Source organism: Ostrinia furnacalis, unplaced genomic scaffold (assembly GCF_004193835.3).
Source record: "Ostrinia furnacalis isolate ACB-3 unplaced genomic scaffold, ASM419383v2 OfSCF0780, whole genome shotgun sequence".
Classification (NCBI taxonomy): Eukaryota; Metazoa; Arthropoda; class Insecta; order Lepidoptera; family Crambidae; genus Ostrinia; species Ostrinia furnacalis.
This window is the reverse complement of record NW_021131019.1, coordinates 664148-691019: the sequence shown is the minus strand read 5'-3', so window position 1 is coordinate 691019 and position 26872 is coordinate 664148. Positions and strand designations below refer to the sequence as shown.

The window sequence follows — 26872 nt, the reverse complement described above, 5'->3', positions numbered from 1 at the left end:
AATAAAACTGTGCAGCGTGATTCTTTGGATTCTCTCAAGTAATCCATTTATGAAGTCTCAGTAAAGCACCACTACTTTACTGAGACTCAAAGGGAGGGAAGGGGTATCATCTATCATCCTTCATTTTATCATTTAATTAACCCAAGTTCCATCCCACTTTGTCCTACATATTATTTTAAAACTCGTCTCACTTGAAACTCGAAAATGGCACAAATCAAGTCGGCCTCGTCGTGTATTGCCAGCATCAAAAAAGAAAAATAAGATGAAACATCATAAAATCCCTAGTTGGACCGCAGATAATTTTTCTTGTTTTGCAGGACTACCGCCGCCGCGTGCCCAAGGCCGTGAAACAAAATTTAAAAAGTTTATTGACGTTTTAATTTTTGTCTGTGATCTTTGAACGCCACTTTGAAATTTAACGTTACGAAAGTGGTTTGTTTATTTATTTTTTAAAAGAAATAGCAGAAACAGAATTATTTAAGCAGTGATTGAAACACACACACGATAATTTACATTAATTAAATACGCCCTTAATTAACAAAATGGGCGAACAAATGGAAGACCAAGCGAGTGATGTAGAGATGAACAACTCTGAACTTGCTTTCGATAATCTTACTATTTTGAAGGAGTTCAGTAACATTGCAAACCTCGTAAAGTATGTATTATTTATATTTATTTCCCTGAAACTGCCTGTCGCATTTCTATTTTCTCAATAACAATGAAAATTAAATCTCTTCCAGAAATGAAGATTTCCTTGAAACTGTTCCCAAAGCTAAGCTAAAAAGAGTTAAATGGGTTCCTATGTTTAATTGTTTGAAGCAGGGTATTTTGGATGAAATGATACAGGAATTGAGTGCTATGTGGCAGTATGAAAATATGCAAGAGAAAATCGAGACCCTAGAAAAGCAAAAGGAAAAATATGCAGACACTAATACCGACAAAACTTTATGGTAGGCATGTGGCATTACATTCAAAGATTCATACCGTATTTTTGTAAATATTCCTAGCCCGTCAATGACTATGTGGGCTCAATATTTTAATGAGGTTTGATTAAGTCAGACTAGAGCACCATGTGTTGGTCGGGAAAGTCAAAAGTAGGTTTATAATAATCATTCTGCACATCCATAACTAATTTCATTCGGTCATAGGGTTGGGTTATTTTCCAATTTTATGAGTTCTATCATGAGGTAAAGAAATTAGTTTCTATTTACACAACATGCCATTTGAATTCACAGGAGGCCACAACTGGGAGATGTCAAGGCACAACTAAAAGCAAGTGATGTAGGTAACTTGCAAAAACAGAGAGCCCTACTGGAGTCATTGGCTAAAGAGTATGAAAGCAGGGCAAATAGACTCAAGAAAATAGTGTCTGCCAAGAGAGGATACCTCAAGGCTCTCCAACTAGACATACAGAAATATCAAAAGAAGAATGAAGATTTTATCATGAAAATCAATGAAAAAATCGAAAATCATCACAATTTAACCAAAATCATGCTACCAATTAAACAAGATGTTGGCGAGATGAATTGGATAGAAAAAGATTTAGAAATTGAGAATTGATAATGCACTGCAAGATTATTTGAATAAAATTTATATTTCAGAAAATTGTACACACCTGAGAAAAAGTACAACGAAATTTATTATAATTTAATTATATTTTAACTCAATATTCTGTGAAAGTTATCTTTACTAGTGTAGATGAAAATAGAATAAAGTTTATCAAGTGATAATAAAGCACATAAAAATCTAATTTTGCTGCATTCTTTTTACCAGCTACCTAATGACTGCTATACATTTGAATTGTACATACAGAGAGCAAAGATATTTAGATTTAGTAGCAACATATTCTCCATAAATATTAAAATTGATAAAGCATTAAGAAAGATGAAAAAACTTTAATAGATGAAAATGATATCCTATTAGCAAAGTACATTAGTTAATAAATTATACAATAGCAAAGTTACAATTATAATTGTAAATGCAAACCAAAATGAAACAAAAATAAACCTCTTAGTTTAAATAGTAATATTTATTAATGAAAATCATTTGACGTCGTTAACATAGCTAAAAAATAAAATTGTACAATGCATAACCTGCATATAATTTTTTATTATAATCATAATATAGCAATTGCACTATTGTTGCGAGGACTACACTGTTACTACCACCATTAATTAAAATTATGAATTCATTCCGAGACTTGCAACTGCAGACTGAGGAGATAGCCTCAATGGAGATCACACCAATTCTAGACTTTATTATGTCTACTTAGCATTTTAAGGAATAATACTGAGTGCAAATTAACATTTAATTTCACTGGGAATACTTCATTTCCTTAACATTCATTTTCGTTATGGAGACTTGTGAAAGATACAAACAAGTGAAGGTTAATATCATGACTTAGGCCAGCTCCATGACAGGATTAATTTGTCTTTAGAAAATAAATAAACATAAGAGCACTAAAAATACGTAACGTAAATAAAGGTTATTGGATGGACGAAGTTTAGTTAACAAATTTTCACTAATAATAAAAAACTAAAATTTCCAAACAAATCAAAATCCGATTTACGTTACTTATACGAGACCTATATATACTTTACATTTATAGGCACATTAGTTACAGAATAAACAAAGCGAATGTGCTTTCGATCCACTACAACTTATTAAGTAGTAATATGAAATGTAACGACGCTTCGTGTCCAATGCCCGCATCTTTAAGATCGCTTACCACCTCAAACTCTTCAAAGTCAACAAAACAATTTACTAGAACATCAACATGTTACAATAACACAACAGGTATATTATACTGATCTAAGGTCTAAGGCTGCAATATAATATCAGGGATCGAAAAAGCAATAGTCACCGAGGCACTGCCGAATAGTTCATGTCCGATCAATATCCACAACATCTCTGTAGAACTAAATTCATAAATTAATATCACTCACATTAATTCAAAATTAAAAATAAGAAGGCACAAGCAAGTTGATAAATAATTTTAACAATATGCGACTTATTCGGCTCTGTCCAATGACTACACTAACATAATAATTATAATACATGATATAATTAATTATTTGTAGCATTCCTCTCACTGTGCAGCACACTGGATCCCAAATGTCAGTTATTTCTTTTTTGGTGGTGACCGCTGAGGTGTGGCTGGCCTCCCGCTGTTGATGCCGTTATATTGGTATTTGGCCTTTTTTTCTGATGGCTTTAATATCTAAAAGAAATAAAAAAGATGAATAAGAAGCAGATGTTAATTATTTTCCAATAGATTTATTACTATTGCTGACAATAAATATTTACCTGGAACGAACACATTAGTGTCTCGTCAACGGACATCATTCCGCCGGCGTTGTCAAATTCTCCACAGTAATTGGGTGCAGAGAATAATGTCACCAGTTGTCGCTTCGCGAAGAATTCATAGCCATCTTCCACCACCTACAATAAAAAAAAAAAAAAAAATAAACAATATGAATAAACCATGAAACAAATATAGCAGGATTATTATGGGTTCTTTCTTTACACACTTTAAAATTGCATTTGGCGTCATGGAGCCAAGTTGTCATCTGTGGCCTATTAATAGCCACAATACTTTTGTGATGTAGGTGTAATGTAAATTGATTACGATTTGCTATGCTGGTAGGTACCTCACGGAAGTGAATGACTATAGTATGTCCAATTCATGACAATTGGGACACAAGTAGGTATATAAATCTGGTCTACACAATACCAAGTAAGAGTAACAAAGGTTTACCTGATGGGCGCGACAAATCAAATCTAAATCATGTCTGTTTAAGAACTTGCTGACGACGTCTGGGCCGAAGGTGAAGGACACACCGCGGTCATTCTCCCCCCATCCTTGTACGTCTTTGTCCGGATCTGACCAAAGCAGGTCGCAAAGTAAGCCTGAAATCATATTTTATATGTTATGTATTGAGCAGCACCAGAACAATGGACTTTTAGTCACATTAAGGTGTTTCAATGTTATTGTGTTTGATTTTTAAGAGATTTCATCAGAGCCTAGGATATGTGAGCCCAGGTTTGAGCTATGTAATAAATAATGTATATTATTCACCAAGGTTATTTTTATCTGTCGTCAGGGTAAAGCAACTACTGTGACTCATTTAATTGTCTTAGCGCGTATCCTATTAAATCGCCAATTGGTCATGGCATTGTTATTTTTATTTTACAGTTACAAGTATAGTTGGCATATGACTCTGGCTTAGTTTAAACAGATTCATCAGGTTTCCTAGAATCTGAAGAATGAATGAATTTACTGATACTATCTTATCTTTCATAATGAATTAACAAAAAAGTTGATTATATTATACCTGTATCAGGCACGTCAGTAGGTCTCATTATCCGTCTAATTTGCTCCATGCCCTGCAAGTCTGGCGAGAGGCCGCCGTGACAGCAGAATATCTTCTCATCGATGATGGCGGCAATAGGCAAGCAGTTGAAGCAGTCCGTGAAAGTCTTCCACAGTTTTATGTTGTATCGGCGTTTACACTCGTCATAGAAACCTGTTCAAATTAAAATATGACAAATTGAGGAGGGAAAAACAAAATCTAAAGTATGAAGAGGAAATAAATGCCCTCCATTAGAAAATAATTGATTTTGATTCTATGAATTCATTCAGTTTTGAGCTGCAAGAAGTTGATAGAAGAGAACTAAAATGTAAATCTGATTGTATAAAAATTATGAAGTGTTTTCTTACCATAGATGCGATTTATGCTAGCACACTCGTGATTGCCTCGGAGGAGAAAGAAGTTTTCTGGGTACTTTATTTTGTATGCAAGCAATAGACAAATAGTCTCAAGAGATTGTTTGCCACGGTCCACATAGTCTCCCAGGAATAGGTAGTTAGCTTCTGGCGGGAACCCGCCGTATTCGAACAGGCGTAATAAATCCGTGTACTGACCGTGAATATCACCTGCAAGTACAAATAGTCAATGGTAGAACAATAGGGTATTATGCGACAGTAGCATGATGAACATTACACGTAATTCAATTTATGAAGTGCAAGTATTTTAGATGAAAATAAGCATGGAGAGCGACAATTACATTATAATTAGCTTTTACACGCATTTGTACTACAATTATGATGATAAATATTACGATTTTAAGATCAGAACACAAAATATTGTGATAAAAAACGAAAATTAAGATGAGACTTCATAAGGTTTAGTCGTAATTAATGCACATCAAACAAAGCCTTGTAGCTATAAAAGCCAATTATATTTTGAATGGTATCATTAAAGTAACAATGAAACAATACTATAGGGCAAGAATGAATGAATAAAAGGCAAGTTTTTGTTCGGCCTTCAAGACAGTTTGAAGAGTTAATTTTGCAGATTAAAATTTCCAATTAGTTTTATGTTTTCTAATAAGTTGTATGTATCTTATTAAAATAATAATTATAAATAAATGTGTATAGCATACCACAAATTTTGAGCGGTGCCTCCAGTTCCAGTAGTATTGGCTGCTGCAGGAATATCTCCCTGGACTTGGTGCAGAGGCCCCTCACCTCCGACTCTGACATCTGCACCGTCTTTCCGGGCCTGCATCCTCGAACTACAACAATCGTGTTCATATCACTTATCAAAATACTACTGATAACACTTTAAGAGGTAATCTGATATTTTTAGGTGATTATAACTATATTACTGATGTTGTAGATCCCCAAAATAAAAGTAAACCAATTAAAATTAATACCAATTCTGATTTATTTTATACTACTTACAATGAGAATACAGATGATGACAGCCTCAAGCATGATGAAACTAAATGCAATGACCATATTGTTGATTTTTATGATCATTTGTCTCAACAACATAGAAACACACACAAGTTCTACACCATTCATACGCATTAATTACAAACAAAACTAAATGATACATAATTGAATTTATAAAAAGCATGCCTAAATAGCATAAGCTACTTCCAAAATAAGATAATGTTGGTTCCGACAGATCATTCTGACGATTTCACATTTTCATACCGACACAAACACAATATTTTGGTAGGGTATACTGAAAATAATATTAAAAATAAATTGTTGTACATGCCACAGTATTAAAAAATAAGTTGATAAATAAAGGTATACTCCTTGTTTATAACATCCACAAGCTCAGTTTCATTTCATAAATTATTTGAAACTGATTACTGTAATAAATTAATTGCCTTTGTTTTGACAAATTTGATAAGGTGAACACATTAGGATATTCATGACAAAATGTCAAATCTCAACTGTAGTAGCAACTCTGGAGCTACAATTTGGGGAGTTTACTCCTGGGTTTGGATTGTCTGTCAGGATATATTACTAAAGGAATAATAAAAACAAAAAGAATCTAGCGCAATACTTCCACAAGAATCTGGATGAAACCATACATTCTCCTGAAAAGATGTCTTTCAATTTCCCTTTTCTCCTCGCTGTTTCCTGCTGCTGTCTGTACACTGTTGTAACCCACCAATTAGCAGCGTAATAAAGTGAAATAAACATGTTTAAATCAAGTATAATGTGCATAAAGCAGAACAATATGACCAGAGAAGTGTTCCATGCTATAGAGCCGCCTAACATTCCTTGCTTTGGAGCGCATCTTCAGCAAACCGCTAAGTAAATTAGGTTGGCTTTGTACGTGCGACGAAAATAGCTATCGTCCACTTCTTAGAGGCAACATCAAAAGTAGATTCAGATAAGAATTGAGGATAATCGATTTATTTATGAGTTTGACGTTTCTATACCTCTACATACTCAATGATAATTACGCAACTAAGAACATAATGAGCATGGATCATTTACTCAACGTATCAAGTATGTGTTATATTACTTATGTGGCTAAGAAAACTAAATAAGATTGATAATTTACCTTCTAAAAGTCTGTGAATTAGACTGTCAACATTGAGTTCGTCAGCCATATTTACTACACGAATAATTTACGTCAAAAAGTCAAATCCGACAAACACCACCATCGTCCCACTGCCGCCCGCCGAGTCTTGTTTTTGGTTTTTTGCTGGTGCGTTTTGTTACAAATTTCATGAAGTTTCCTAAATGAATATGGAATCCCTATACATTTTTTTACTACTACCAATGAGTTAATCTAGTTCTAACGCTCACACCGTTCTAAAATTTTAAAGGAAAATGCTAGATATAATTTTTCACACCTAATTTGTTCTTACAATAAATTGAAACTAAACGCTAAGCCTCAGCTGCTCATCTTTAGTCTATGATTTTTACCATAGACAAGGTAGAGACTACAATCCATGGACAAGCAATTTTTTTGTTTTAAAATCTTGGTTTGCGTACGGTCAAAATGTCGCTGTTCGGGATTGTCAAGCTATTTTCTCATCGTAATGTGCCGTTCTGGCGCATAGTATGTATGAAACAGCGTGTTTTGGCGTGTGCGTTCTATTTTATTTTAGACAAGACTTGACGGCTGAGTAAAAGTCTTCATGGCCCTTGATTCGACTTTGCAATACTCTTCCTTCGGTTTTTCGTAAACAACAGGATCATATCAATGCGAAAATTCATCGTTAGCAACTGTTGGAAAATCTACGCGCTTGTGAGTGAAAATCTTAGGCATCATTTAGTGAAAGCCCCTGAAGATTTTCCTCCGTGGTCATCATGGATGAAAAGATGGAGAGTGAACAGAGTTTTAGTGGGGAGAGCAGCAGTAGCTCTTCAGATACTTCCAGCGGTAGCTCAGATGCCGACGAGGAAGTTATGGAGCCGATTCGAGTCATGGGGCAAACACTGGAAGTTCCACAAGATCTCTGTGAAGACTACACCATATTCAAAGAGTTGTTTTCAATGAAAACTTGGGAATCACTGGAAGATCACCATAAAGAAGAATTGAAGAAGTATCTCCCCAAGTTTACTGAAAATGAAGAAGAGGAAACAGAAAAGACAATAAAGATGTTCTTCAATCATGAACCATTTCATTTTACTTCACCTCTTACTACTTTTTATAACAATTTGAGACAGGGGAACTATAGACCAGACATTGCCAAGATGAGAAAGTTTTTGTCCAAAGCCAGACATAAGCAGCAGAAGCATAAGGTATTTACCTTTGTTTATAGTCAACTCTTCATGCTTTTTATCATCATTATGAGATTAGCACTCAAGTTTGATTTGTATATTTTCAGGAAAAAGCATATTTTGCTAAACTGTTGCCTGAAGTGTTGATATCCCGAGAAAGAATATTGGCAGCGGCCCGGGCAGGGCCTCCAGGTTTAGTTCCACATCTTCTGCCCCTTCCACCGAAGCCTACGGCTAGGAGCAACTATAAATCAATTCATTTAAGAGCAAAACAAAGATATTTCGAAGAGCTAGCTGCAATTCAGGGTGAAGTGGGTGGTGATGAATCAGAAGATGAAAATTACCCAGAAGGTCCACCTGTTTTGCACATGAGGAAAAGAAAACAAGTAAATGTTGGCCAAGTAAGTAAAAACAAAGTTAGTCATCTAAAAATCAAAAACAAAAGCAATACATAGTCATAGTCTGTATTGTTTTATTCTGATACAATATCATAAGTTGTTGTTGCCTTGTAACTAGAAGTAAGTTAATACATGTAGAATTTAATTAGTAAAATAAATACTTACTGTATTTATTATTTATGTATTTCAGAATGCTGATGGTAATGTCTCAGGAACACTTGGGGGTTCTGAAACCACCCATGCCACTTCTATGGATTGTCTAAAGAATATACTGGCTTCTCATAGAATAAGAAGGCAATACAGAGAAGTATGTGATGATAAATAAATTATTATACTATGAAACTAATAGTAGCTGGTGCTTAATTAATAATGTCTTCTTTGTTTTAGAATCATCCAGAGCTGAATACAGCTGGTATAACTTTAGATGATATAAAGCAAAGGGTAGCCCTCGTAAATGGTAGCAAAAAGTTAATGTTTGGAGGACAAAAAACTGACTCGCCTATACAGAAACTCAAGAGAGGGCCCAGAAAAGAATCAGGCAAAGGAAAAACACAAGAATCAAAAGCAGCCATCAAGAAGAGTAAAGAGGAACCTACAGAAAGTGTGGAGAATAGACCTTTGCTACCAAATATTAAAATTAAATGTGAGCAAGAAGAGTCCGACTCAGAAAGCTCATCATTTGTAGATCCTGTAACAAGTCCAAAGCTTGGCAAGAAGTTACTGGACCACTCAGACATTAAGCAAGAAGTAATAGACCCCAAGTATCCTAATATTCCAAAGTAAGTATTCACACTAAGAAGATAAATAATAATATTTTATTTATTTATTGCATTGCTAATGCAATTTTATTTATTTCCAGTATCAATTATAGTGATGCTAAACTAGAGCATATGATAAAACAAGAACCACCCGACCCTACTCTAGCAATTCAAAATGCATCTAGGCTAATCCAACCAGTTCCTATAAAATTAGAAGATTTAGATGGTATAGGTAAGTGCAAGTAAAATTAGACTTATTTAAATGTTCAAACTTGAGAATAATGGGTAAACTTCTGTGTAACATGGGTGGTGACATTATTTGTTGATTTCTATATTTTATATGATTGAAATTACCACTTGCCTTTTGTTTATGGATGTCTTTTTATGTGCATTATAAATTCACATTATTTATTTCAAGATACTTATTCATTTTACATATAACAAACTGACATTGACCTTCAATATTTTCATAGCTTGTCCATTCCCAGGTACGTTTAGAAAATAAGATTGTTATAATAATGTCGCATTTGGTGTCGTTAGGCTGATTACACACTACACCGCACCGGCGTTAGCGGCATGATACCGCAAAGAGCGTATACATATCAGTCGCTATAGCTTTAAAAGCCGCGGTGTTGTGTGTAATTAGCCTTAAGCTTCAATCATACCAGCGCGTGCCATTGCCGGCGCGATCATAGGCCAATAACAGGTCGTGCGGACTGTCATGGGTCGCGGCACTGTCATTGGCCTATGATCTGGACGCGTTGGTGTGGTTGAACCATAAGGCTTCATAATGTATCACAAAGTCTGCATCGAAGTCAATCCCCAACCATTAAATAACATACCTTATTCCACACGCAACAACTTGTAATCTTTGCAGACATGATGGCTTTGCCTGTAGAACTGGCGGACGACTCGGGCGAGGTGGTGCCGGCGGACACGTCTGGCGAGGGCGACGGAGTGGTGGACGCCGACGAGTCGCTGACGGAGACCACGCACGCCAACTACTTGTCGCTGGTGCGGGCTCTGTTCCCGGCGAGGGCGGCTCATCGTGCTTCTAAGCAGCAGCTGCATGCGAGGTGCGCGGCTGTGATGAAGTCGCCGATAGCGCCGCTCAACACTTGGTACAGTTGTGAGTAACTTGTTTTCAATAAACTTGATTTATTAGAGCAGGTGGTATGGCAAAAGCTGAACTGGACTGGACCTGGATTAACCAAATAGAATGCTGCGGGTATAATGCTGGTTTTTAGTGTATATTTGGCGGGAGATAGCCCCTCTATTATTGCACTCATCAAGTTAGCACGCCTCTGGTGCGGGCTCTGTTCCCGGCGAGGGCGGCTCATCGTGCTTCGAAGTAGCAGCTGCATGCGAGGTGCGCGGCTGTGATGAAGTCGCCCATAGCGCCGCTCAACACTTGGTACAGTTGTGAGTAACTTTCAATATACCCGATTTATTAGAGCAGGTGGCATGGCAAAAGCTGAACTGGACCGGACCTGGAATAACCAAATAGAATGCTGCGGGTATACTGCTAGTTTTTAGGGTATAAGTTTGGCGGGAGATAGCCCCTCTATTTTTGCACTCATCGAGTTGGCACGCAACTGGTGCGGGCTCTGTTCCCGGCGAGGGCGGCGCATAGGGCTTCGAAACAGCAGTTGCACGCGAGGTGCGCGGCTGTGATGAAGTCGCCGATAGCGCCGCTCAACACTTGGTATAGTTGTGAGTAACTTGTTTTTAATAAACTTGATTTATTAGAGCAGGTGGTATGGCAAAAGGTGGACTGGACTGGACCTGGAATAACCAGATTGCTGCGGGTATACTGTTAGTTTTAGTGTATAAGTTTGGCGGGAGATAGCCCCTCTATTTTTGCACTCATCAAGTTTCGCGCAACTGGTTTAATAGTGCAGGTGGTTTGGCAAAAGATGGACTGGACTGGACCTGGAATAACCAGATAAAATGCTGAGGGTATACTGCTAGTTTTAGTGTTTAAGTTTGGCGGGAGATAGCCCCTCTATTATTGCACTCATCAAGTTGGAACGCGTCTGGTCCGGGCTCTGTTCCCGGCGAGGGCGGCGCTCAGGGCTTCTAAGCAGCAGCTCCACGCGAGGTGCGCGGCTGTTATGAAGTCGCCGATAGCGCCGCTCAACACTTGGTACAGTTGTGAGTAACTTTTAATTAAAACGATTTATTAGTGCTTGGCAAAAGATGTACTGGACTGGACCTGGAATAACCAGCTAGAATACTGCGGGTATACTGCTAGTTTTAGTGTATAAGTTTGGCGGGAGATAGCCCCTCTATTTTTGCACTCCTCAAGTTGCGCGCAACTGGTTTAATAGTGCAGGTGGCTTGGCAAACGCTGGACTGGACTGGACCTGGATGAACCAGATAGAATGCTGGGGGTATACTGCTAGTTTTAGTGTATAAGTTTGGCGGGAGATAGCCCCTCTATTTTAGCACTCATCAAGTTGCGCGCAACTGGTTTAATAGTGCAGGTGGCTTGGCAAATGCTGGACTGAACTGGACCTGGATTAACCAAATAGAATGCTGCGGATATACTGCTGGTTTTTAGTGTATAAGTTTGGCGGGAAATAGTCCCTCTAATTTTGCACTCATCAAGTTGGAACGCGTCTGGTCCGGGCTCTGTTCCCGGCGAGGGCGGCGCACAGGGCTTCTAAGCAGCAGTTGCACGCGAGGTGCGCGGCTGTGATGAAGTCGCCCATAGCGCCGCTCAACACTTGGTACAGTTGTGAGTAACTTTTATTGACTTGGCCAGTGTATTAGACTAGTGCAGGTGTACTTGCAATGTCTAGTTAGAATATCAATAAAATCGGTGTAATGTGCGCATTTCCATACATGCCCATACTGATCAACTTCCCGACTAAACTATCGGCCGACGAAAAATCGATGGTCTGCGCCTAGGCTTAGTTTGGCGGGAGATAGTCACTCATTTGTTTACACTTATCTAATTGGCGCCACTGTCTGGTGAAGCTTTATGAGTCGCTAGAGGCGCCAACTAGTGAGTGCTAATATAGTAGGCCTCATTTGCAGAAACCATACTTATTTATCTATACCCTGTAGATTATGACTATGAGTTATTATAGACTTTCTCATTCTCTATAACATGCGTTTTATGTTTTTGCAGTATCTGACGATTGGTGTTCCGAGTTAGATTCTGCCCTAGATTTTCTATCTGGGGAGAGAGGACCGCATCCTGACGACTTTGTGCCGTACCTACAGTTCTTGCCAGAGACTCAAGTAAGTTCACAATTCATTAAGTCATTGTGACTATTTCTCCAGGTATAGCTTATAACTTAATAGGTTCCTGTGGTAATCATAAAAAATACACTCCGTTTTTATCTAGATGTACCAGTGGATCGGCGCAGGCCGCGACTGCGACGCGATACTGGGCCGGCTGTGCGAGCGATGGCTGCGAGCCGTTTCCCCTGGGCCGCCTACCAGTGAGCCCCCACCGCCGAGGTAAATCCCTTAGATTTAGAATTAATTTTTATTGTACTCATATTTCGTTAAATGTTTGGAATACAACTAAACGCAATACTAATTCACTATATTTCTATCTATACTAATATTTTGTGGCATATACTTGTGATAAATATGTGAGTTTTATTTGAATAGGTATCCGACATCGTGGGTGATGCGTGCGCCGACAGTAGCGGAGATTACAGAATTCAGAGCCCAAGAGCGACGGAGATTCGCCGCTGCTGCCAAGCCCTTTACATACCTTCAGCATGGGTATGTATTCTATTGTTATTTTATTTATTATACAGGAGAGAGCTACGATGCTACTAACAGCTTACATAATGGTCATCGTTACATGATAAAATTAAATGTGAGCAAGAAGAGTCTGACTGAAAGCTCATCATTTGTAGATCCTGTGACTAGTCCATCATACCTAAAACGAAACCAGCGTCGTGGCCTTCCTCACCGTGGGCCACGGCATATGCTGAGTAGGTTCCCATTGCGATGGGTATCGCTGCACTTTTGCGACAGAGTGGCACTGCTCGGTTCACTTTTTATTTCTTTGCAATATTTATCATTTCTGTCTATTTTTTCGTATAACTTTTTTCTCTTAACTTAGTGATGTTCATCGTAATAAAAGCTTCTTTCTTTCTAGTGTTTGTGGATTTATAAGGTACTAGCTTTCCGCCTGCGGCTTCGCCCTCGTGGAATTTTGTCTGTCACAAAAAAACCCTTATCGCGCGCGTCCCTGTTTCAAAAACCGAGATAAAAACTATCCTATGTCCTTTCCCGGGACTCAAACTATCTCTATGCCAAATTTTATTAAAATCGCGTCAGTGGTTTAGGCGTGAAAGCGTAACAGACAGACAGACAGAGTTACTTTCGCATTTATAAGATGCATTTATTGCTTCGTTCTACAGATACCGGTCGGTGGTAGGCCCGTGCGTGCGCGCATCCGCAGCTTGCGGCACACAGGGCTCGCTGCTGGCGGCGGAGCGGCCGCGGCACGCCAGCTTCATCGCGCTCGTGCGCGACGCCGTGGCGCGCCTGCCCAACGGAGAGGGCACGCGCCACGACGTGCTCACGCTGCTCAAGTGAGTGCTCGTCATAGTCATCGTCAGCTGGCGGCGGAGCGGCCGCGGCACGCCAGCTTCATCGCGCTCGTGCGCGACGCCGTGGCGCGCCTGCCCAACGGAGAGGGCACGCGCCACGACGTGCTCACGCTGCTCAAGTGACTGCTCGTCATCACCGTCAGGACGTTTGGTTTCCATTGTACGACCACAACCATCTTCAAGGGAGCATAGATCGATTCATCCACGAAGACGCGCCCCACCAGTTTTTGGTCGAGGGAAGCGCGGGGTGCGGGGAGTTTGATCCGATCAATCCGAGAGTCATTATTGTAGTGTGCGTGTGCACTCATGGATAATTTAGCGTGTACCGATAACACTCAAACATTAGCGGAAGAATGGTGGGACGCGTCTTCGTGGATGAAACAATCTATACACATGATCATCATCGTCAGGTCATTTGGTTTCCACTGCAAGACCACAACCATCTTCAAGTGAGTGCGCATCATCGTCAACTTTAGGTCGTTTGGTTTGCATTGCACGACCACAACCATATCATTTATTAGAGGCGAATGGAGAATTTCTCAACGGGCAGCGCAAGAAATCCTTGGATCCTTGAATGAACAAGAGGATAGGATTCCCACCTATTCTGTTCTACCGGAAACACACAGTACAATAATCCTTATCGGCTGCTCACTTTGCTCTAGTAAGTGATCGATTTTAACATTTTAAATTGTCTTGAACCTCCAAATATTTGAGGTCCTTCGAGCCGGATAGATACGTACAATATGTTCTTCACTAATGAGTAGAGTGAGTGAATGACAACTTACTTAGGCCTGTGACACCTTCGGTGTTAAACTATGTAACACTGACGCCGTCCCTGCTGTTTGGGTTTTTATTGACGGTCAAGTTGTAGGTAGATCCTGGCTATACAGGAGTTGCAGAGGTGGGAAAGAGAGGTGGAAATAGTCCCGTATCGCCGTCCTCTGATGTGATGTGAATACTCTGATTTATTATTAGAACAAATTTTACAAGTGGTAACAATAATCAAATGCATTTTTCTTTCAGAATGTCGCAATGGATCGGCTCATGCAACGACCAGGCACTCCTCAGCGCGCTCTCTTCGGCTTTGGATAGATTGCACTCTGCGAAACGCGACCCCGTCGTGAAATATGACCAAAGAACTGCTGTGTGGACGTATTTACATAGGAATAGGTCAGTATGGTTACATTGTTACAATAATTAAGAATAAATAGAGTAACAGTGTCATTCTTGCTAAATAGAGTATTCGAGCTAAAAGATAATAATTTTGTCACTTTAGATTTTAGAATTCCCGTTTAGTTATATGGGCTTCAACAGTGATTTCAATAGCTACTATACTCACTTGTTGTTGAAACCACCAATCAACCAAGATAGGCACTTTCTATAAACTTCAGTTAGCTCAGTGCTAAGAATGCACCGTTAAATTAGCCACGATAGCCCAACGGTGAAGTGGTCGGACTGGCCGACTCGAGATCTGAGGAATGCGCGTTCGAATCCCACCACCGCCGCTCGACTATTGTGGTGAGCCAACTCGTACGTAACACAAGCTTATTTAGCTTGACACGAGGGGCTAACGGGACTATTAGTAATTTGTGCAATACAAATTGCTAATAATCTTAAAAAATATACAGGGTGTTTCTTGTAAGGTGTCAAGCCGAAGGCAGGTGATAGGTGAGGACTAGACCTATCGATTTCACCCCCATGTATGTTCTACGATTTTTCGTAGTTTAGAAGTTATCGTTAATTTTGTGATTTTTTCAAATTTCATGACCTAGTGGCTTAATTTTTTTTTTTTGAAAATTTTAGAATGTTCTGCTAAAAGCATATTTTTTATGTTTCTAGCAAAAATTTTGTATCTTGCATCAAAGATAGGAAGGTGATTATTTTTTTCAAATATCTGCAACTAATAGGAAATCTGTTAAAAAAAAAGAAATCTGAGAAAAGTCAACCCAAAAAAAAGATAAAAAAAACATTAAGCCACTAGGTCATGAAATTTGAAAAAATCACAAAATTAACGATAACTTCTAAACTACGAAAAATCGTAGAACATACATGGGGGTGAAATCGATAGGTCTAGTCCTCACCTATCACCTGCCTTCGGCTTGACACCTTACAAGAAACACCCTGTATATTCATCGACACCTTTCTAACGACACGCTAGAGTTGTAATTTTGACAACGACCTATTGCCATACGCCTCTCAATAGGAACGCCGACTAATCGTACCTTAACAGCGAAGTGACACCCAGTATTGCTTCAATAGGTCTGAAGAAGACTGGGTAAAGACAACGGGTCGCGGGCGCGGCGGTAAAGCGGCGGCGGCGGCGGCAGCTGCGGCCGCGGCGGCTGCGGCAGCGTCGGCGTCCACGGCTCCGACGCCGGAACCCGCGCCCGCGCCGCCGCCGCCGCGACCACCGCCGCCTCGCCCGCCGCAGCAGCCGCGGGAACAGCCGCATTCGGCACCGCACCCGGCGCCGCAACCTGCTGTAAGTACTACCAGGCCTGTTCATCTCCGCGAGTTTGCATGAAAAACAAAACACGCGCGACGACACCTACTGGGATACTTAATCGATAGAACACTCACGAGCGAGCGAGCACTGACGCACGCATGTGTATTCTTCACCCATTTGCATTTTAATACAATAAACTACATAAAGTAGAAGAAAAAAACGGAGGTTTAATTAATACTGTGCAGTATTTTATCTGCCTGAATAATGTTAGAAACACAAAATATAATTCATGCTTAATCATGTATTTCCTCCGCCATTTTCCGCAGTTTGGCACTTCACGTCACACAATATTTTACCGAAGTCAGCCCTATGGAATCGGCGTAGTACCGGTCACTGACATATGTCAAGAAAACGGTACGCGACTCTTGAGACAAGCTAAATTACACCATATTCTTCACGACATTGAGCATTTTTTTTTAAATACCTTCGCGAAGAAAACCTGTTCGTAGTACTTATTATTATTCTGTGGTACTACAGAAGATAAAGCCCGTTTTCCACCGCCAAAGAGGAATGATCAAGGTATGTCTAGCGGAGCGGTCTTCGTGTATAAATAAGATTGCTTTTCCACCGAAAAAGAGTCTCCCACTCTTTTTATTGATCTGATGAGCAAGCTCATTTTTACTGTATTTGCCCTTTGTCTGGCGTTGGTGGAAACAGTTTTGCGAGGTAAACGTAGTTATTAATGGGTTCGGTGCGCTCGCGGTGGGAAGTCTAAAAATAAACAGGCAATGTACCAATTATATGGCATTAAAGATGAAATAAATAAATAAAATCTGCCTAAATACTTTTTTGTACATATTTCGATACGTAGAGTATGATCTTATCTAATACGACATAAAGAGTGATCTATTTTTCATTTCATCACCAACCTTTCAACAGGCAATTTATAATGTCAGGATGATGCATAGACATGATGCATTGGTCTATTTTAAATACTAGTTCTCATTTCCCTTGGCTTGTTACTACGGCATTTGCATAAATCATCATCTCTGATATCTCTCACTTCCTTATTGCAGATGGAACTAGAAGTAGGCAGCGTTGAAGAAGTGGTCGAAAACGCGTCGGATAGTGACGTAGACGTCGACGACACGTCCGCGCCCGCCGCGTCGCATGTATCATCTGCGGCCCAGTTGCTAATGGCTGCCACCCAGGCCGCGCCACCCAAGCCGCCGCCTGCACCGAAGCCCAAGGGGAAACTCGTCGCCACGCCCAAACCCAAGCCCAGCCCCCAGCCTAAACCGACGACGAGTAAACCCAACCTGATGACTCAATCCGCGAAACAGGTATAATAAAACTCACTTGTACACTGTTTAACTATGTATTTAGCACCACTGATTTACACAATTTCAACATTACGACACCTAGTTGTACCTCTTGCTTCGAACGCTCAAATCGAACTGCTTGTCCGGCGGCATGCCAGCGATAAAGTAACTTCCCCTTCCATTCGTCAAAGTCGACCGGCTCGTATCGACGACATGCCCGGATACGGAAGTAGTCAAATGCAATGCTTAATTAATAGTTAATTGAGTTTTTTTTCTAAAATACTGAATTCTAAAATCTTTACACAGGCCACCTTGTTGAGCCAAGCCGCTAAACACACGCTGATGAGCCAGGCTGTAAAACAGGCCAACCTCCTGAGTCAATCGGTAAAACAGTCTCAGATCGCTAAACAGGCGGTACAGAAAGCGGCCCCGCCCCTGCAGACGATCAAAACGAATGTCACGCCGAAACAGACGATAGTCGCCGCTCAGAAGGCGCCGCCGGCTCCGACGCCGAAACAGACGCCGCCGCGGCAGACGAGCGTGATCCAGACGAAACACGTGAGCGTGACGAAACAGCCGCCTCAGTCGCCGAAGTCTACTGTGATCCAGACGAAGCAAACTGTGGTGCCTCAGGCGAAGCCGGCTCAACCGAAGAGTGCGCCGGGACAGTTGAGCCAAGCCACGGCTCAGGCGGTGGCTCAGATATCCAAATCGTTGCCGTCTGTAGTGACGCCGCCCCATAAGTCGCCGCTGATCAAGCAGAGGCCCATGCAGCGGGTGGAGGCTCCACAGGCTACTGTACGTATTACCTTTTGGCACAGATTATTATAAAAAAAAAGCTCTATCATCATCAATTTTTATTTATGTTAGTTACTACTGTACAATATAATTGATAGTTTCCATTGTTTAAGGTTTCGGCACCGGCCACGCCCTCTCATGCCCCTACGCCGCCGATACAGCAAGTCCATACGGTCTCAACGATACAAACTCATAATAAGGTAATTTTTAATGAAAAATTAACTAAAACTGCTTTTACCATCAACTAGTAGTAGCAGCTCGTTTATTAATCAACTTAATCTTAGAATGCACTATTTGCTGACATTTAATATAATAATATGATGACGTTACATGCCATTATACTGTCTGCCACTCAGCTTACGACTGATCATGTCTACACAACATTCCTCCGCCTGTTGTGTCTTCTATGAAAAAAGATAAATAAAATCTAAGATGTAGCTTATACAACTTATCAAATAGTGTATGTATTCTGTATTGAGGAGTGTCTGTTCATAGCGAGTTTTTCTAGTTTGGACGATCTCTTTTTTTTCGAGTCCATGTCATAATCTCAGATCCCATAATGCATGCTCTATGCTCAAGTATGATCAAAATGCTATCTCAAAAAGTGCTAATTACTATAAAGGTTATGCAGAGATTTTTTCGATTTACTGAGAGTTTGTTTAGTGTGGAAAATCCCTTTTCGAATAGACTCCCCGATAGATGTTAGTGGACATGAACATAACAGTGGGATCATTGTAGCTGGTGCAGGGCACGCGCTCGCTGCTAATACGGCCGCCCGCTGTGCCCACCACCGCCACCGCCGCCGCCACGCCCACCACGCAGGTTCGTTGCACACCTTTGTACTATTCTATCGGCAACAGTGTTAGGCCCTTTTCACACGTCCCGGTTGCCGGCTAACCGGCGCCGGGTATCCGGTGGTGAAGTGTCCCATAGCTTTCACATGTTCCGGCGTAATTAATCCGGCATCCGGCTACGTACCATGCCCATACACTTCACCACCGGATACCCGGCGCCGGTTAGCCGGCAACCGGAACGTGTGAAAAGGGCCTTAGTGTTAAGTGTTCGAGTCATGTCGTCTCGTTCTATCGCAAAGAATCACCATTTGAGGAGAGCGAGATCAAAAACGGAAATGGATAGTTAACATTGTGGCCGATAGAATAACATCGCATGCATCGCAATGAGGGCTATCGTTTTAGCGCTCACCAGTTAGCGCCACTGTAGAGTAAGGTCCTGTCACTTGCTAGTAGCGAAGACAGTGGCACCAACTGGTGAGCGCGAAAGTGGTAGGAGGACTATTCGCATTTGCACTCATCAAGATGGCGCCACTGCAGAGTAAGGTTCTGTCAAGTGCCAACTGTTAAGTATAAAAACGATAGCCCTCATTCATTGTGCGTGGATGGGATTTACATAATCACGAATCCCAACGCATTGCGTGTAAATATGACACAATCATGCATCCCAACATTGCAAATATTCAAAATATAATGGAATATGTTTTTAGTGTTATAACATATTGTTCAGAAAAGGAGTAATATAATCATATCATTGTTGAGTGTCTCATGTATAATTTTGATACATCGCTCTTCAAAACGTTAGTTCTAGTGATGTTATGATTTTTTCTCTTTTACTAGTGATATTATTGAGTTTTCCCAAAAAACCGGTAGTAACCGAACCTTATTAACAGGCGGTGCCTACTTCGCGTCGTGGTGTGGTTAGAGTGTTAAGCCCGGCGACGCAGTCTTCAGGAAAATCTCTAATTTCACCACGAGCTCTCTTACAACAAGGTAAGTCATGCCGATAACGATTAATTATGAGTATTTAGTGTTTTTAAAAGGATTTAAATTAATGTCTGACACTTAATTATTTATTGAATAGGTGCTACAACGGTTCCAGCGGCGTTTGCCGCAAAGAAACGTACTCCAGTTGCAAGCACGACGTCTGTTACCACTATGGCTCAGGTAATAAGAATAATATTTTATCCACTACACTTCCACATTGTAGAACGATTTAGAGATAATAAATGTGTTCGGTTTCAGGCCGCAGCGGGAACGTCAGTTGTGAGCAGTGCGCCTACAGTAGCAACGTCTGCGGTATCCACGCGAACGGTTCAACTGGCCGGCGGCAGAACAGTGCAGTTGGCGGCCAACCAAACTGTCCACTTACCTGGCGGCCAGGCGGTTCAACTATCAGGACACACCCTCCAACTCTCATCGCTCCAACTCCCAACGCATAGTGTCAGATTACCCAGTGGTCAAACTGTTCAACTAGCATCACCGACCATGCAAGCTGTAAGGGCGGTATCGACGACGGCAGTCAAAAACCCAAGTCCTCGCGCCACCCCTTCTTCACCCACGATCAAAACCGTTCAAACTAGCCAAGCTGTTCCAATACCTGTTTCAACGGTTCAGTTATCGGGACAAACGGTTCAAATAGCGGGCCAGACTGTTCAACTGGCGGGACAGAGTGTGCAGTTGACGGGCCACACGGTTAAACTGCCGAGTGGTCAGAGCGTGCAAGTGGCTAGCCAGAGCGTTATACCGTCGCAGAGTGTGCAACTGCCGAGTGGGCAAACCGTTCAGCTGGCGAGTGGAAACGTCCAAACTGTGCAGTTGGGGTCCAACATTCAGTTGCCCAGCGGACAGAGTGTTCAGATGCCGAGCGGGCAGAGTGTGCAATTGGGATCTCAGACAGTGCAAATAGCGGGGCAGACAGTTCAATTGGCGGGCGGCCAAACTGTTCAGTTGCCGAGTGGCCAGACCCTGCAGCTGTCCAGTGGGCAGACTGTCCAGTTATCCAGTGGGCAGACTTTGCAGTTGGCTAGCGGGCAGACTGTTCAGTTGGCGAATCAGCCGGCGCCGAAAATCACTCAAGTGGTGCGGAGTCAGTCGACAGGCGATAAGCCAGCGCAGCCGATCGTCGCCAAACTACTGACGAATGCACAAGTAAGTTTAATCGTATTTTATGCACATTAAAAACGCGAAAATTTTGTGATGATGGATATTATTTTAATCCAGCACCACCTGTAAATCTTGTCATTTATCTTTGATCTTTCATTAAAAGCTTAAAAATGCTTATTTACAGAAAACCCGATTCAATCTCAGTCATACATTTTGTACTGGGATTGTCTTATACACACAATTAATCATCAAACAGGCTCCTGAAATACATTTTACACTAGTTTAGGAACCAGATAAAATGTTACAGTGTATTTACATCAATAAAGCTATATCTATTTTAATCAATTTAATCAATAACCTCTTCAAGCTCCCTTCATTTATCGTACGGACCTTATTTTAAAGTAAAGAAAGTTTCTTTGAAACTGAGGGCTTAGTGTGAGTTTACATCAAACGCCGTCACTAGCGAGCGCGTTAAAAATATACAAAGATTTTAGTTCTTGAAAGTTTCCGCTAGGGGGCTGTACAATCCGTCATACATTTAGACTAGGCGCAGATCATCGATTTTTAGTTGGCCGATAGTTGGGCCCGATTTTAATTTGAATGAAGAATCGGCCAATTCAAATCGGTGTAATGTGCGCACTTCCATACATGCCTATACTGATTTACTGCCCGACTAAACTATCGGCCGACGAAAAATCGATGGTCTGCGCCTAGGCTTAATGCAATTTTTTTACGCGCTCACTAGTAACGATTTTATGTGCTTATCCCACGTTCTAGGGGCAGATGATATCGCTAGAAGGCGTTGTGGGCGCCCGCGGCGTGCCTCAGCTGCAACTGGCCGGAGGAAGAGGCCGCGCCGCCGTGCGCGTGCTGTCGCCGGCACGCCCGCTGCTGCTCACCGCCGCCAAGCCGCTGCACAACATCATCCTGCAGGTACGAGGCGGTGGACAATGTGCCATGTTAGGGACCGTATGAATGAAACAACAGTTGTTGTTAGTCTCTGTTATTAGTCTGTTCTACACGAGTATTTATACGATGTAGATTAAAGATAAATGACGTCACAGCATCAACACGGCACAGCATCGTGATAAATGTGCTGACACTGTGAACGTGATCAAGATAAGATATGAAGAGATTAAGTATTGTGCATACCGGCACAGACAACAATAATGTGACTTATCCGGCTCGAAGGACCATTCATGTATGAGCAAGAGATTAAGTATTGTGCATACCGGCACAGAGAACAATAATGTGACTTATCCGGCCGAAGGACCATTCATGTATGAGCAATGAGGGTTTTCGCGAATGAAAGATCCGCTAGATGGCGGGACGCGGATGTGGGGTCTGACTGCTGCGTGATTGGTGGATTTTGACATATCTGTCAATGTCATGTCAAAAATAACCAATCATGCAGCATTTGGACCTCGCGTTTACGTATTTGGCGGATTTTTCATTCGCGAAAACCCTCATTGTATTTGGTCCATGCATTTTTTTCATGCTAGCTTGCCAGAAACTGTATTTACCTTGTACAGACGACAGCATGTTAAATTATGTGACAATCACAGTGGCGTATTATCTTTTTGTGATACAAATCATTTTACAACAAAAATCTGTATGTGTCTCCTTGAACACTTGACATTGGCAATAAATCCGCGCGATAGTCCAAATAAAATCTGATGCGCTGTCGACTGCAAAAAGATCCACAGGTTATCCAGCTGTCAGATCTGATGATAGCCTTTACTCAAGAACACGTTGAGTTGTGATGATAGTTACAATAAATCCCAAATAAGCATAAGTATGCTGCTTCGTAAGTCAATGGTACAGATATCTTTTCCCAAATGCGAAATCGAATTCCTGTTACGTGTAAAGTTACTATTTTTTTTTTACTTTTCAGCAAGGTGATGGCAACGCAATTCGTGTGACATCAAGCAGTGGTGCTACTCCTTCACAAACCATAGTTTTAAGTAATTTAGGTAAGTGTTACATTTCTTACACACTACCCAATTTATTAACTCTCCGATCCTAAACATAAAATTTACTGTTCTTTTTTGTCTAGGTGCCCAAGCAGTTACCACATCCTCAACAACGACTCCTGTTTTAAAACTGCAGCAGGTATGTATACTTTTAAATAGTATTTTATCACAAATACACTCGATTCTGATTAATCTTGCACATGACTCAAACTTTATCACATTATTGTTTTATATTACGTGTTCATTAGATGTTTATAACAAAGAAAACAATTACATTTTAGGTGAATCCATTACAGCAAGTAAAACTCGCGCAGGGAATTAAAATACAACAGGTGAACAATGCATGGTTTGAGTGCAAGGAGTGATTGCTGTAGTTTGATAAAGCATGTACTTTACTATAGTGTGTTTCAACCTGATGAATGTGAATGTGCCCTAATCGAATGGCTCGAGATACTATTATTATCCATAGACATCAATCACATTGTAATTTAGTTTCAAATTACCTATCTAAAAACACTACTTTCTCGTCTAAATTAAAGCTTAAAAGCTTGACCTTGCATATCGGATAGCTAACAAATTCTCGTTCGTCACATGAAGTTTTGTACTGGGATGTTAATTCTACCAGTTGGAATTTTCCTTTGAGTAATTCACTCTGGCTTTAACATTTCATTTTCTGCCCTTCATGTTTAAAATCCACCTACAAAATAGTTGTAGTTATGAGAACGTAAGGCAGGAATAGTCTTCAAGATCTTATGGTCGTCAATTTGCAGTGATAAGCAACACTGCTTCTTTCACTCGCATCTACTCAAACGAGTGCAAGTGCACACGTTCTTGCTCCTAATATACATTCATCAGTTTAAAATACATGATCTATATTATTCATACTATGCATTTGCATGAACCAGAGTGACTGGTGCAATCATTTACTGATTTTGGCCATAACATATAACGGCTTAGTCGGAATGGGTATAATATGGTTCTAATTTTATCTTTTCCAAGGAAATAACATGCAATAGATAACATTCTTATCTTATTTATCAAAATCTTTAGAAAGTAAACATTTATTCTTGGTATTTTTATAATTCCACTGAGTAATCGACAAACAAATCTAATCACAAATTGTCTACAAAGGCTACATTATAATCTTCGTTAAGAAATAAACACAGCACTCAGTAAGTCCTTGGCTGTATAAAAGATGTGTTTTGGCTTTAGACTAGAGCTCCGTTATCCTTTTAGGCATCTTTCTAACTGATGAAGCTAAATAATATTTTATTATTTCTCCACGAGGATTATAAGTCATTGAGTAGTACAGTTGACCTCAAAAACTACACTGTGAAATCACATGTTGCACACTTTGCTAATGCACCACCACATCACCACACTGCCAAACTGCATTATGCCTACATAATCTTGAAAGATACACTGTTTAATAAGCTATAGATTTAAAACTACAAATTAAACATAATCATAGTGTAATAATATTACAGTACATGGCTCCATAGTACTTCATTTGCATATACCTTCAACTACAAAAAATAGAAAACTTTTTGACAAATCGTTCAGATTTCATTTGTTAATCATAATATTCAAGCTTGGTAACACTTTGTAATGCTAAAGATGAGCTTGTGCATAATTTTCCTGGAAAAAGCTGACTCTAATGATACTAGCATAGTACCTAGCTACAGTAAGCGGATATATGTCTAAAACTAGGGCCCTCGAAAATCCAAAAGCAAGCAAGCAAGTGGTTAATATATTGACTGTCTGTTAATAGCAGCCTGTCGTTTTCAAAATGTCTTTTTAGTTTATGATAACAATTTTTACTAGGTCAATTCCGCATAACAGTCTCAATATATTGTGCCTACCAGCTAGAGTGACCAGTATCCCAGGACTGAAAAAGAGGGGAATAAAATTCACTCACATCCTCGGAGTTCTCGTATTAACGTTCGTATTTGTGATAGGCGACGTCAGCGGCAAGCAGTAGTACAGCGGCGACATCTAGCGGCGTCCGCAGCGTACTAATGGACGGGCAGCAGCTCAAACTGGTTGGCGGGAGACACGTCCTCGCCAGAATCCTCAGACCAGCGCACCCACCGCCGTAGCAACGTTAGCTAAAGGTAAACTTAGTGTAGAATAATCCTGCTAGATGGCGCGTTATAGCGTAACGCTCGATAAGAAAGTAATTTGTGAAACCATTGTGTAGTAACAGAGTAGTTGGGCTCTCATTTACTAAATCATTTTTTTCCAATTAAAAATAATATAGACATGCCTTTGTGAATAAATTCACCTAGACGCGGGTTTTTGTTGACCTTGTCAGTAATTGACTATATGATTTTCTCATAAATAATTACATATTCTGAAAGGCGTGTTCATTTATTATTTCTTGGGTGTTTTAAGAATGAAATTATTTATTTTCATCACAAAGAGAAACAGTTACTAGATCGTTAGCTTTATAAGCTCCCCTTGATCCAATTACCATCAAAACACATCACATGAAGTGATTATAACAGAATTTTTAACCAGTAAAGATTATTCTCGATTATTTTACGAACTTTGCAAATGGCAAAGTGATGGTCATACGCTCATACGACAATATGGGCCGAACGAAACATGTGCAATGTGCTTTAAGAAATAGCGTAATTTTATTAGGTTTTACTTTTTTATATAATATATTGCTGCCTCGCAGTTCGGGATATTTATTAAGTAAGATTCATACATGTGGCGTTGAAAAACGTTCGAAACAGTATTCAACTTTCACACAAAACTTCATACAGTTTTAAGAATACGCTAAACCGCTACAAATTAACAATTTATACTATAGTTATTGTAATCGACCATAAGTATTTTATGTTGGTAATTTGTTTGCTTAATTTTATTCAATATAATTTTAACGCAATGTTAAATGGATCTAAGAAAAATAAAAATAAGATTGTAATCATATTTCAACATTTTATGTTGAATGGCTTTGTAAGATTTAAAAAAATATTCTCAGTGTATAGAAGAGGTTGATTTAATAATATAAAAGTGAGCTTTTAAAAATTGATTTTTGGTTCTAAATATGTACTGGTGTTGTGTACGGTGCTTCTGGCACTGACACTGGCGGATACAAAATGTTTGGTATTGCTTAATGGAACTATGAATTGATTTAACAAATGTTAATATTTTTAACTATTATTTAATATTTATTTCAAAACATTTGTATTTAGCCAGTGTGAACATCGTAATGAATAAGCCGTAATTATTTAAGTTCCACAGATATTTACAAAATGTATACTTATTTGTATTTATTGCATGAAAAAAGTATATTATTTATATTTTTTTAGTATCTGTAAATAATTTATCAAAACAAACTACTAAATCTATATTAAAAAATGTTGTATTTCATGAAACTGGGACGGCAAAAAAAATGTTCTCTGAAAAATAGCTCAGCAGTAATGTTTTGAACCTTTTATCCTTGTTTGACATTGTGCATTTTAACAAACAAAACTACTTACTTTTTCCTCTTTGACATAATATTTTAATTACTCAAGATGTTAATGCAGTTCGGTGATTTTGTTAAAATTGTAAACAATGTAAAACGGTATGTGACAGACATGTCATTTGGTCTGTTAGTAGTTATTGACTTGAATCAAAACTGGAGTGTGATTCCTGATATTACA

General features: G+C 39.9%; 3 protein-coding genes across 3 annotated transcripts; 2 read left to right on the top strand and 1 right to left on the bottom strand.

Annotated features, from left to right (window-relative positions):
• The first annotated feature begins 393 nt into the window (after positions 1-393).
• On the top strand, positions 394-1792 carry LOC114350054 (GRIP domain-containing protein RUD3). Its single transcript, XM_028300692.1, has 3 exons — positions 394-655; positions 741-950; positions 1236-1792. Exons 1-3 carry the CDS (start codon positions 543-545, stop codon positions 1558-1560), a joined length of 648 nt encoding a protein of 215 aa, XP_028156493.1. The 5' UTR covers positions 394-542; the 3' UTR covers positions 1561-1792.
• A 218-nt stretch (positions 1793-2010) lies between these two features.
• Positions 2011-6998, bottom strand: LOC114350053 (serine/threonine-protein phosphatase PP1-beta catalytic subunit). The gene is made up of 7 exons (XM_028300691.1): positions 6873-6998; positions 5446-5577; positions 4721-4936; positions 4335-4526; positions 3758-3909; positions 3307-3441; positions 2011-3220 (listed from the first exon to the last, which is right to left on the bottom strand). Exons 1-7 carry the CDS (start codon positions 6919-6921, stop codon positions 3122-3124), a joined length of 975 nt encoding a protein of 324 aa, XP_028156492.1. The 5' UTR covers positions 6922-6998; the 3' UTR covers positions 2011-3121.
• A 307-nt stretch (positions 6999-7305) lies between these two features.
• LOC114350046 (nuclear factor related to kappa-B-binding protein) lies at positions 7306-26500 on the top strand. The gene is made up of 25 exons (XM_028300681.1): positions 7306-8062; positions 8149-8442; positions 8630-8746; positions 8827-9218; positions 9299-9429; positions 10075-10326; positions 12334-12446; positions 12553-12668; positions 12825-12941; positions 13589-13762; positions 14804-14950; positions 16040-16094; positions 16227-16262; positions 17303-17569; positions 17855-18346; positions 18460-18546; positions 19085-19168; positions 20031-20130; positions 20222-20304; positions 20383-21288; positions 22021-22176; positions 23138-23216; positions 23300-23355; positions 23498-23548; positions 25175-26500. The coding sequence occupies exons 1-25, from the start codon at positions 7628-7630 to the stop codon at positions 25313-25315; spliced, it is 4881 nt and encodes a 1626-aa protein (XP_028156482.1). The 5' UTR covers positions 7306-7627; the 3' UTR covers positions 25316-26500.
• Positions 26501-26872: the final 372 nt, after the last annotated feature.